The 12,939-nt window shown below is 40.2% G+C and overlaps 1 protein-coding gene across 3 annotated transcripts; it reads left to right on the top strand.

The window, feature by feature from the left end:
* Positions 1-1,474: 1,474 nt before the first annotated feature.
* Positions 1,475-12,672, top strand: LOC149285287 (coatomer subunit zeta-1-like). Of its 3 annotated transcripts, XM_089495578.1 has the most exons (9): positions 1,475-1,492; positions 5,990-6,058; positions 7,278-7,359; positions 8,032-8,123; positions 9,914-9,969; positions 10,190-10,267; positions 11,342-11,393; positions 12,352-12,390; positions 12,625-12,672. In XM_089495578.1, exons 1-9 carry the CDS (start codon positions 1,475-1,477, stop codon positions 12,670-12,672), a joined length of 534 nt encoding a protein of 177 aa, XP_089351704.1. The 3 variants fall into 3 exon arrangements, with proteins under 3 accessions (XP_089351704.1, XP_089351706.1, XP_089351705.1); XM_089495580.1 differs by lacking the exon at positions 5,990-6,058; XM_089495579.1 differs by lacking the exon at positions 12,352-12,390 and having other exon boundaries at positions 11,342-11,381.
* Positions 12,673-12,939: the final 267 nt, after the last annotated feature.

Here is a 12,939-nt window from a genome sequence, read left to right as displayed (position 1 = left end):
GTCTGTCTGCTAAGCACTGTTCCGGTCATCTGGTGGTCTCTTCTTCAAGCCTGTATGGACCCAGTTCCTGACAAGCTATAACTGCGAGAATCTTACACTATGAAGTAATGATTACTAGACTTGTGTATTCGGGCGAACACGAACGGAGCGTTTTTGTTGTTCTGTTTTGTAAGAGCAGTGTGTGTGTGTGGATGGGCATCCACTGTGTGACATCGTATCCTTGCCGCCTGACTGAAAGAAGCTAGCCCTCCCCTGCTCTTTCTTATACATACACATATATGCATACTTCTGTTAATCCTCAGCTCTACCTGACAAGCTCTACCTCTGTCCCAATTTGGGACTTGACAAATTTTACCTTTTCGCACAAATAATGAACGAATTAATTCAATACTGGACGAAATAAATGAAAAACGAATGTAAGCAATACGAAAATCTTTGTTCGGCACAGCTGCCATTTTAACTACACTAAGAGGAGGATAATCTCGCTATTTTAATTCAATTTCTTCTACGCGGTTATTTGTTTCCATGGCAACCCGGACCGACAAATTTAATTTTTGAAAACAATAATGTTGGACAAATCTTTTACTAACAAAGATGTACGAATTTCAACGAATACGACAAGATTTTCTTCCCTGAAAACACACAAACTTTTCGCTGGCACCAAGCTCTAGAAGGGGATAGTGAGGAAAGGGAGTGTATCTGATGGAGAGAAAGGGGTGCTGTATGCTGCCAGTACGTATGTGTATGGGCAGAGTATGTGTATTTGTGTGTCTATGGGCAGATGTGTGTAAGGGCAGTGTATATGTGTGTACATGGGCAGTGCATTTGTGACTATGGGCATTAGTGTGTAAGGGTTCCTTGCTATTATGGTTTTTGCCCGGGACCATCACAGCCTTGATTCGGTCCTGGTTACGAGGCCCAAGATATTCGGGATATCAAGGATGAGGTGAGAGGAAAACCCGTTTTCGGTTGCAAAAATAAATATCCCTTATAGAGAAAGATACACAAGAGACGTGCATCAGCCAGACCAACATATCACACAGCAGCAACAAAGCGGAAGCTACGTCTCCGTTACCAAGAGAACGCTCTACCCAATCACATACCAGTTCCCTTAACTATAGTTATGATTGGTAAACGAGGCCTAACGAAAGGGTCCAATCAGAAAATAATATTAGACTCACTCATCGTAAATCAACCATGTTACGTGACTGTCAGCCAACTGGAAAAGGCTTTTGTAACCACCATGGAAACCGGTGGCCCAATGGCAGCAGCTTCCGCCTCAAGCTGTAAGACGACGAGTCCTTTGCTGTCACTATTAGACGGCTCCGACGAATCAAAAACTTCAATGAAGAGCAACACTCGCCTTTCCCAAGCATTACCCAATCAAAAAGAGGGGGGGGGGTGGTTTCGTTTGATGATTGTCACCTTGGTCTGCCAATCCGGGTATTGCTCCACGTCGGCAGGACAGAGCAAGATGGATGCGGTGCTGCTGGTAAGTAAGGGCCCGGGTTCCGGCTGTGAAAATGGGTTAGCGGGTACCGGAGTTACTGTTTACGCGGAGGAGAATGTTTATGGTATGAATCGTAATGTAGCACGTTCTTCGCGAGTTAATCAGAACCACATCCAGGGCGTGTGTTGGAGTAGCAGGCCGCTCAGAGCTTCCCCTGAGCCCAGCATGAGTTTACCTGCCATCTTTTTCAATGAAATGCATTCAGTTTGCCCATACGTAGGCTTATCCCCGCATGCTACTAAGTGACCATAGCCTCTATGCTACATATATAGGGGGCAGATCAAAAGCTCTCCCTCGGTACCCCATCAAACCTCAGAGGAGGCCACTGCCCCTTCCAGATCCTTAAGAAGCTTCATGAAATGGGGAAAACCCATGAATGCTTAAGAGCTGGGGGGCAAATGTAAGGACTGGCGGTGATTTCAGGAGTCTCTCCGTTACCACAGCTCAATATTATTGAATACACCCTTCACACTAACGGTAACTCTGTATGTGGGAATAATGCATGCAGCGGGGGAATTGGGTCGATAAGTAGACTGGATCATTTATTAAGCATTTTGTATAAATTCCGCTAAAAGATGAGCATACTGAAAACATTGTACAGTGCTGAGTAGTGTGATGGTGACATATACAGCATAATAATAATAGATTTGCTCTGTGATATAAACCGCGCGTCATTAGTGGTAGGGTGTCAATACGTAGTATTTTACCAGCACTTGAAAACCCGTTTATTACCTTGTGATATTTTTTTGGATATTTCTTTTGAATGATGCCGGCCCCTGCTAGTGGTGGCCCTTCATAATGAACAATGAAGTAGTCAGTAGGGTGACTTCCTTTATCATGATAAAAATCTGGGCTTTGTAAAGAATACAGACTGATCGTTGAAATAGGGTGATGCGTACCACTGAGCTCCGTTACAGTGACGGTTTGTTCTTGTGTTACGCACACAGACTCACCTGTACCTTGTGTTAGTCACGTTGCTCGCGAATGTAGAGGTGAAACATTCTCTTTGGTGATATAGCGAGTGAAGCTAAAATCTTTAGACGCCAACCGAATGGAGATAAAAATCCTCCTGGAAATCTAGTATGACCCACAGCCTTCCCCGGTCATGCCTCGCCAGACTGCTGTCTTGGTAAGCAGTGCATTGCCTGCTATCACCCACTATGCATTATATATATATATATATATATATATATATATATATATATATATATTATAGTTCTGGGAACATATATGTTGATGCGCTTCGGGTCGCATGTATTTGTGGTTGTAGCACTGGCCGCTCCAAACTTCAACTTTGTATAATTATTCACGTATATTGGAAAGCAGTCTTGCTTGCCTGACATATATTCAAACATACATGTAGTGTGCCAAGTCACCTGCATGTTTAAAGCTGGATCTCTCAGCTTGTATTACAAATGCAGTAAGGAGTACTTCTGTCATGATAAGAGGTACATCAATCCCTTTCTGGTTCATTGTAGGACACGCGTGTTGCGTGGGGAGAATTGGTTAAACAATGTCTTGTTAAAAGAACTTCTTATCATTAAAGGGATACAATAAATTATGCTTGTTTCATATTTAAAACTTTCCCAGAATTGCCCTTTATAATTATGGTCCATTCTGTATAAACTATCCATTGGTCAGCCACTTTATGGTAATGGTGTTGGAATAAATGGGTTGTTTTTTTTAATTAAAAAAAAAAAAAAATACAAAAAACTTGGCATACAAATGTAAACAGCACATTTTCATATAATAAGTTTTGATGAAAAAACAGAAACGTAAAAAAATATTCATTTATTTGACCTTCCATGATGCATTTGTTTAACAAAATCTTTGCTCTTTACAGGCTGGCCGGTCCTGTAGTTTAATAATGTGAGTCATGGGTGTCATAGAGCGTACTTAGAGCTCTCCTGGGTAATATAATTCTACAATGCCAAGAGGAAAGAGCTGTAAAAGAATTTTCAGCGACTAGGGGATTATATATCTCGATGTGTCTACAAGTATTCTTTACTATATTGGAATAGACGATCGTGTTATTGAGTTGGCTAATTAGAGCAGACCTGTGGCTTTTACATTAAAGTTTTACTCTTTCTTTACACTAAATTAACTTATGTACTGTTTATAGTTTAAAAAGCATTCATATATTAGAAAACTGCTTTGTGTATACAAAAAGAGCCGCAATCTTGACTTCCTGTTTATAGGAATGTATGTTTATTGTTACTCTTATTTCTCCATTTTGTTGGGTTACTGTCCCTGTCTGGTGTTATGATTTGTTTTTGGATTCCTTTATGGGGGTAAAGTAGATAATATAAAGACAGGGGATTAATATGCTACTTGTTGCCATACATATTGGCTTCATTAAGCGCATACAGTCCAAGGAAAAAGTATAAAGAAAAAGATAAAAAACAAACAAACAAACAAAAAAACCTGCACACAAACCTTGTACTCCTCTCATAGTGTTTTGAGTTTTGACCATTGTTTTTATTTCTGCCCCGGAATTTACTTTGGTGCCAAATATATGCCCCCAGCAGTGACTGCCTCCCTTACTGCTGAGCGGTGGGATACAACATCATATCCTGGCGTTCCTCCTTTCATGGATGTGTGGCACGGGGTGGAAGGGAACCATGGGCTTGGCACAGATCTCCATAGTGTTAGTGGGTTGGCTGAGGAGATCGCCCTTTTAAATGGCCCCGCTGAACAGTGGTGCTACTGGGAGCCTTGATCTAGCAAACAGTCTATAGCGGTGGAGAGGAAAAATGAGTGTGTCGTATTGGGTCTGCACTAATGAATGTAACTTAATGCTTCATTTTAGCTTGCCTAGTTTAACCCCCCTCTTTACAGATTATTTTTTAAGTTATCCCCACACGTTATTGCCACATTATCAATGAAGATTACCAGCTAATGCATTAATAATTGAGGGGGTTACTTGGCCATTGAATATCGATAAATCATTACTTGTAACCCCCTCAGATGGTCAATCCACCCCAGCAGCGGAGCATGGCTGAAAATAATCGGTCATTGGGTCACCCCAAGAGATAAGTCTGTATGCCTAAAAATACTATGTCAATGCGAGGAGACCATGGGATGTACTGGATCTGTACTGTGGGTAACAGGTGCAGCTTTTAATGTCTCTGAACCCAGACCAATCATTGAAAATCATTGCGGTACTGGCTTATCTGTTGGTGATCATTTGGGGGACTGGAGTTTACTGCCGTGGATGATTTGTTGCCACCGACATTAAAGGACCTCACGGTCAGGCTCCCTGATTTAAGATCTATAATTGAATGACATGAAGCTTCAGTAATTGGCTGTATGTCATGAAGCAATGTTGCAGCCTATCCAGCTTTTAATGCCTAGGCCAGTATATATATAATTGAAGCTCTAGTAAATAATGTGAATACGCTAATTAATTACGAAGTCTGCACCTTCCAGCAATGAAACAATCCGATCCAACTCATTTATCTACAGCCTCATGAGTGAGATAAATCTCATAATGTTGGAGTGGGTTGTGATGTTTCTGGCCCAATAGCAATGGGTTTGTAAGATGATTAACAGGGCTTTTTAAAACCCATAGGGCTCACTAATGATGAGATGTTTTCTGATTAAATGAACGTGCCAAAGTTCTTTTTGTGATGCCCTAAAAAGTAATCTCATTGAAGTCTATAGCATAAAGAGCAGCAGACACACCTGCTTGTATGTATGAGAAATGGAGAAAGAAATCTGGCTGCGCAGTATTTATTAGCCAGAATTTGACCGCAGATATGAACCGTTCAGCCCGTCTAGTCTGCCCATTACTCCTGTTAAAAGGCTCGCATCGTTATCGGTCCTTGTTCTTGTCTTATTATTTTTGTTGTTAATATTTTCTGTCTCCATTTTTCTTTGCCATCAGCCTTGATTTTGTAAATGTAAGACTTTTATGGGTAGCACCCGTTGGCCATATGCAACCTTGCAAAGCAGTATTTGTTACAGTACTCCTAACCGTAGCGTAAGCAAGCCATTATTAGACATAATTGAATTTTTTTTTAGTATAATTACCATTTTATTCCCATGTAGTATTCCAAGGAATACCTACGCTAATGAAACTAGGATGCATTGTGACGATACCCAAGGACTGTTATGACTGACAGCGTTTGAGGTGAAGTTCTGTTATACACTCAGGCTGTGAGTATGTGGAAGTCAGTGCATCACAGAACTTTGTCTCGAGGGCTTTAATAATCCAACAGAGTATATACCGACCTCATTGAAGCAGAATAGACAGTGGTTTCCTGGTATCATTCGTGTGCCTTGATGCTCCTTCTGGGTGTAACTCCCATGTCCTGTAAATGGGCACTAATGGCGAGTCAGCTGTGATACAAGTCTTATTGTCTAAAAATCCCATCGCTGTCACACCTTTTAGAATTGCCAGTTGTCCGTACAGCGCCAGCTTAAACCAGCGTAACATTCGCACGACAATGACAGTAACTGTTTTCTTTTTTCCGGCAGGAACCCTCGCTCTATACAGTGAAAGCTGTTCTAATTTTGGACAATGATGGAGAGAGACTCCTTGCTAAGGTAACTGTTTCTATTTCTTTCTTTTTTTTTTTTTTTTACGCCACCCTCTGTCTTTGACATTTGTAGTGACCTTTAGCATGCACCTAATTTAATTGTCGGCTGCTAGTACAATTGTTAAGGATACAGTTAAAATCTTGATATCGCTGTTTATATTAAATATAAAGCCAGCCTCGGCATGGTTTGCAGGACCACTCAGGAGCTTAAGTTAAAAGAATTAGGTATGCAGTCATAATAAAGTTGTGAAAGGTAAGTTATTTTGTTAAAAACAATACCATATACCTTCATTATTTCCACTGATTATGTTATTCCCGAATGATGCCTGAATGGTTGATTTGATCTGTTTTAAATAATGTCATTTAATGTAAACATCCCTTAACATGACACAACACTTTCGATAAAATTTAGACCAGCTTGAGCACCCTGTATAGTAGCTTTATAACTGTTTTATTAGCATTCAATATAAAGCATTTTAAATTTGTTAAAAAACTAATTAAAAAAACACTGTCACTTAAGTATACACCCACAGCTAAAAAGAAGGCTATGGGACAGAAATAAAGGTTATTGAATGGTAACTCAAATAGAGAACCATCCGAGCAAGTATAGATCTCAAGATGCATGTTAATTAGGGATGCACCAAAATGAAAATTCTGGACCGAAACCAAAAATTCAGGATGCACTTGGCCAAAACCGAAAATGACCCCCCTTACACATCCATGCTATCGCACAAATATTCATTAATTTACTCATTCACAAATATTCATTCACAGATACTTATTCATCCCCTCAATCACGCATACTTGTTCATAACCCTCCTCCACCCCCTTACCTGAATTGCAAATTTCTTGGTGCCCCTCACAGACTTCCACAGGGGCTGCTGCTTCCTTCTGTGTTGCTTGAGCTTTGTGCAAATAACTTCCCTTGCTCCGCCCAAGGGAAGCAGGAATGGAGCAGGGTCATGTGACGTAAATTCATGTGATTCCGCTGGGTTCCTGCTTCCCCTGCTTACCCCCACAGGTAAGCAGCAGGGCCCCAGTGACGCTGCTACTGATTATTTTCGGCATTTTGACAATAATGCCATTTTTGATCGTTGTGTTTCGGCCACCGATATTCCGGTGCATCCCTAATATTAATAGTTTAAAAGTATGCATGGAGTAGAAATGGCAATGCATGAAAATAAAATATGATGTGTGTTATTGACACCTGTCCCTGTCTCTCATAGTACTACGACGAGACGTATCCAACGGTGAAGGAACAGAAGGCTTTTGAGAAGAATATATTCAATAAGACCCATCGGACAGACAGTAAGTGTAGGATAACAGATGTATCTATGAAGCAACCAATATCGGTGTGCACCACATATAGCCAGTAGGAATAATTTAATTTTAGCAGTGCGGCACAGCTACAGTCCTGGAAGCCTACAAACAGGACAGGAGTTCTGTATATCGCTTCCTGAAGGCAAATAGTTTAATGAACGTTTAATTAACGTGCATCTGCTGAAGCTGGGATATTCAGAAATTGACAAGGTGTACAGCGCAGAAATCTCACCTTCAATACTGTTCTTAACATCGCAGCATGCAGTGCATGTCTATGATAAAATGAGGAGAGCTGGTGTGGTGTGGAGACAAAGAGTTGATCCTTGCTTATTTTCCTGAGCAACGTATTTGGTAGAAATTAAAAATCTATGGCTCTTGGAAATCTGCCCTGCAATGTCACGGTCGATCCCAGGATGTCTCATCCTTTTTTTTATGTTTTTATTTATTAACCTCCTGTACCTCGTTCATATTTATGCAGTTAGATCTTAACACGAGTGCTATTATACGTGCATGGTTATGTAACACACAGCCAATGTGTGTTAACTGTAAAAAAAACAACCAAAAAAAACACATTAAATTTCTGTGCTCTCTGTTCATGCCGTTTCGTATAGATGACAATGTTAATATTGCATTCTAAATCCCTCTCTTCTTCGTGTTTAGGTGAGATTGCTCTTCTAGAGGGACTGACGGTGGTGTATAAAAGCAGCATTGATCTATATTTCTATGTTATTGGAAGCTCACATGAGAATGAGGTATGCTTCATCGTGTGCCTTACTCAATCCTTAAAGGGGGAAGTGTCATATTGCAGGCTGTTCTAATGCACACATTACATTTTAAACTGCTGTGCTTTACCTGAAATCACAAGGGATGCTTTACAGTAGAGTCGTGAGATCGGAAAAAAATCTCTAGTGTTTAAAAGCCCATGTACAGTCTGCTAAAATATTGAGCACCGCCGCAGGAAGCGTTTTTACGTGTGCTGATCTCCAGTGTAACTTTAATGAGGGATTATTGCATTAAATGCTCATCTTAAGACTTTGGTGGAGGCATTTTGGGTTTGGTGTGTGATTTTATATATATATATATATATTTTGGTGGAATAAATAATGCTGCATTAAAAAAATTACAACAAAAAAACACAAACCAAAATAAAACATAACAATAATACCTGGTTATGATTTTGCCAGTTCCTTTTTACACCACAATCGCTTTCTTATTTTATCCTCCCTTCCCCTACCCAGAGCACATAGAATATCTAGCATGCTAATAAACACTTAATATATTGTAGCATCAACAACATTATTATATTAACCTGAAATAGTCCAGCTATACCATTAAAGCATTTCATGCAGTATATACCACTTAAAAGCTTTTGTTTATTTCGTTAAAATAATTCTGGTTTGAGTTTAATGAGGCTCAAGGTATTCTTCCCCCAAACTATTCATAATTGGCATTAATGGAGGGCTTACAGGGGAAGACTATACAGCGTGGGAAGCGAAGGCAGCTCTGGTAATATAGAACGTGTTCATTTGCTGTCTGTAATGTTGGATACTGATCAAGAAAGCTTAGGGAGATTAATTATTGGGAGCTAATGCGAATAAATTAGCCATTTCAGAATTAATGTGCACATTTGCCTGCTGCATTTTTAGGCATTTTGCTTTAATGTGTCAGAACAAATATTGTCTGCCAGTTTAGACGGTGAATACAGGGCGACAGAGATAAAACAGCTTCTAGAAACCTCCATCCTACTAATTTAAAGTAATGTTACGGACTTGGTGCAGGAGCTCCTAAGTCTAGGAGCTCCTGCACCATATTCAAGGTGCGGTAGAGTTGGTGGCCACCCTACCTTTTGGTCTAACTATCCCAGCTGTTGGTACTGTACTAAAGCATGCCGTGTGCCATCTCCACAGGCCGGTACATACCAGCGCTCAGCTAAAACATGGGGAAAAATGCATGCTTTGGTTTTAAAATGTTGGCACGGAGAGCCTGGTGTCCCAGCAGCTTCATTCAATATCACAGCTTGACTGTTATATTAGTTATGAGAACTGCAGAACATTTGGTGATGGGTGCCTCTTGATCTGCACATCTGGTTCCTGTGGGACTACTCCAAAACCCTTTCAGTGGCTTATTATAGTCTTATGAGAATATGGGGCAATCGTATAACTATATTAACTATGCTCCCACTTGCCGGCTTAATGACTTTTGGGGAATGTATCACTAAAACTGTGGGGACTACAGGGACGGCGATGGCAGCATCAATATCCATTTCCGTCACTTGTGTTTTATAATTTTAATATAGTAACAATATGCTAGTTATACAGTTACCAGACAGCTGTGCTTTGGGGAGAAGGGTAATGAGCAATGCTGTAGTCTGCCTCCTAAGCCGTGGTGATCATAGTCGGTGAATCTCACCCGATTGGTGTGTTTAATATTTGTAGCCATTACTGAAGTATATTCTACATATCGGCAGATGTGTTATAAATACTATATGATGCCTTTTAACTAAATGTCTAAATACATAAACTCTTTGTTTACCTCCATACAGCTCATGTTGATGGCCGTCTTGAATTGCCTCTTCGACTCTTTGAATCAAATGCTTAGGTGAGTTTCGATGAACACGTGGGAACCTTTAAATATATTTTTACGACAGCTAAATAAATAAGGAATGATTTTTCAAGCGGTAAGAAAAATAAAGTTCAATATGAAATTTCTCCCCCAAAATAATTATAATTTTCTTGCTACCATGTTTGAATTGCTTGCAGCGGTGGTGTGTAGGGTTAAAAGTAGAATTAATTTTGATAAACGTTTTTTTTTCTTCCAGAAAAAATGTGGAAAAAAGAACCCTGCTTGAAAACATGGAAGGGCTGTTCCTAGCTGTTGATGAGATAATAGATGGCGGGTAATATATGCATACCTTATTATCTGTAATATATACACACACACATGTTCCGGGGGGGGGGGTGGCGGCAATGCACTGAAGAAGAGCCTTTTATGTCCTCGGGAAATCAAGAATCTTAAATCAGAAAATGAATCTTCACGCATACACAAATTTCACATACAAGCAACCATTGTGTAGAAGATAGTAAAACTAGTGGTGTAACACAACCATGGTTGATGAAGATGAGATATTTGTATAATTTTTTATTACCCACCAAGGTAATTTGTTTAGTCGGTGGTCAACTTACTGTAAAGCAAGCAGAAAACTGGGTAAATGTGCCATGTCCCTATAACCCCTTTTCTGTTAAAGATGGTGTTTCACTTGTATAAAATATTAATTGTTCTCTCTAGTGTATTAAGCAAATCTTAGCCAATCTGTTTTTTATGTTTTTTTTATTTTGAATCCTGTGATAATGTTCCTCCGTAACATTTACAAGATTAAAGCATTCTTCCTGGGAAGGTTTTGGGTATCCATTTGTATTGTAATGATGTTTCTAGTTCTGCCTTTAGTTACAAAAGTGTTATTCAACTAAGTTGAGTGTGTGTTATATTGAGAGCGAATTGGAAATAGAGCACTGTCTCTTTAAATCTCCTAACCTAGGCATATGGCAGTCTGATGGTTAAAAGTTGAGCCTGGTAATCATGGCACTTCAGATGCTGAAATGGAGCCCGTAAAACCCTACTGTGGTTGTAAATAGAAGTGTTAATCTGGAACTTGTACATTTTCCATCTGTGCTTGTTTTTGTTTGAATTGTGATAGCGCAGCATTTACTGCCATAGAAACCCTGTGAATGGAACAGCTCGTAACAATGTCATTACAGTGTAAGTGCTGCTATGTATCCGTGTAATGACATCATTAGGAATGCTTCCATCATAGGTCTTCTGCAGGCTGAACAGCCGTGATAGGACTATTATGAGAAAAAAAAAAGAATAGTCCCCTGTAACTCCCTCAATACTGGAGCCACAGGTTGGGATTCTTTGTGAATTACGGAAGGGGATTCAGAATTCTATATTTCTTTAATATCTGTCATTGCAGAGTCATTCTGGAAAGTGACCCTCAGCAAGTGGTTCATCGCGTTGCCCTGAGGGTATGTAGAAATGGATTTGTCCACGTTTTCCATTACATTACTAGATGAAAGTGTTTGTTTGTGACCTCATGCTGCTAGGACCTCATGGCCAAAGTTTACCAGATGTGGATGCGTTGTGCAGAATATTTGAATAATATCTTGCGAGATCAGATTTGACTCTTTACATGCTCCCTGCTGGTATTACAACAATGACCAATCATACCTGGATCCTGGGAATTTTATCAATAGCTAATATAAAAAAAAATCATAACCTTTGGGTAGCAAATTTACCTTAAAAGATAGACTTCATAGTGAATGTGCAGATCTTACTCAATGTCTCTAATATTTCTTAGTGTTTGAGATTTGATATTAAAAAAAGTTTTGTTGCACATAATCTAAAAAACCACATGGTTCAAGTGAATTACATGAGAACTCTGTATTATAGGTGCTCATATGTCTTGTCCTATCATTGTATCTGTTTGTTTCCCTAGTATCTATATATTTACCCAAGTACTTTTAGAAAAATAAATATTGGTCTCGACCACTTCTGTCGATTGTAGACTGCAGTTGCCTTCAGAGACTCTAGTTACCTACCTTTTCCTGGCCGGCAGTGAGGTGGTTAAGTACCCTAGCACCATATGGTTTTTCTCTGACTAGCATCTGTCCCCTGGGTTCTAGTCACCAGCTCCCTCTGAATGCCTGCCGTGCGTACGGATTTATGTGCCCCATTAGCATGCTGTTACTGCGTTTGCTATACCGCTCGTGCCCGGAGCCACCTGCGGAGATATGAGAAGATCGGAGCAGGGAGAGCTGTCTGAAGCATGATGGTAGCGCAGCGATCTGCAGGGTGTCTCGGGGAGTGCAGTAGTTTATCGGGGGGTAGGGGGATTGAAAGTGCTCTGAGGGGAAAGGCTTCCTGAGCTGTGCCAGGAGGAAACTTGGGTGGTTTTGTGACACTAACATGAATCTCTCTTCCCAGGGTGATGATGTTCCTCTCACAGAACAAACGGTGTCTCAGGTACGTTACACAAGCTTTCCGGGTCCCTGATTTTAGTTCTTATAGACTGCAACTCTGTGACTTTCCTGATGCCTAGATATGTAATGCTAACTAGATACTCAGAATTGTTCAATATGAGTGTTGTCTTCTCCTAGCACACCATAAATGTATTGTTTGTATTTTATTAGTCATTGAGGTTGTATAATTTCTTACCTTCCACTCATTCCTCAAAAACAATTGTTCTCTATCTCTCAGGTTCTCCAATCGGCGAAAGAGCAAATCAAGTGGTCTCTCCTGCGATAGCTGGTTATTCCTTTCCTGCAAATGTTCATTCCATCCTGATGGGACCCAGTTTCCTAGCCCCTTCCTCTTACTCTGTGATTATGATTATTTTATTGTTCTGCGCCATTGCAATGATGTCCTTCATCCCTTTCCTGCAGGAGGGGCAGGGGTTCAACGCCTTTACCACTTCACTCTTCACATCACCTTGTCTCCTTATCTCATAAGAATGGGGTAATGATGGAAGTGAGAACAGAACACAACCATTCTAATGAACGTGTCTATGTATCA

The sequence above is a fragment of the Sceloporus occidentalis genome, unplaced genomic scaffold (assembly GCF_023333645.1).
Source record: "Sceloporus occidentalis isolate IW3139 unplaced genomic scaffold, rSceOcc1.0.p SCAF_82, whole genome shotgun sequence".
Lineage (NCBI taxonomy): Eukaryota > Metazoa > Chordata > Lepidosauria > Squamata > Phrynosomatidae > Sceloporus > Sceloporus occidentalis.
The sequence above is the reverse complement of the archived record's forward strand: the minus strand, read 5'-3'. Positions and strand labels throughout refer to the sequence as shown.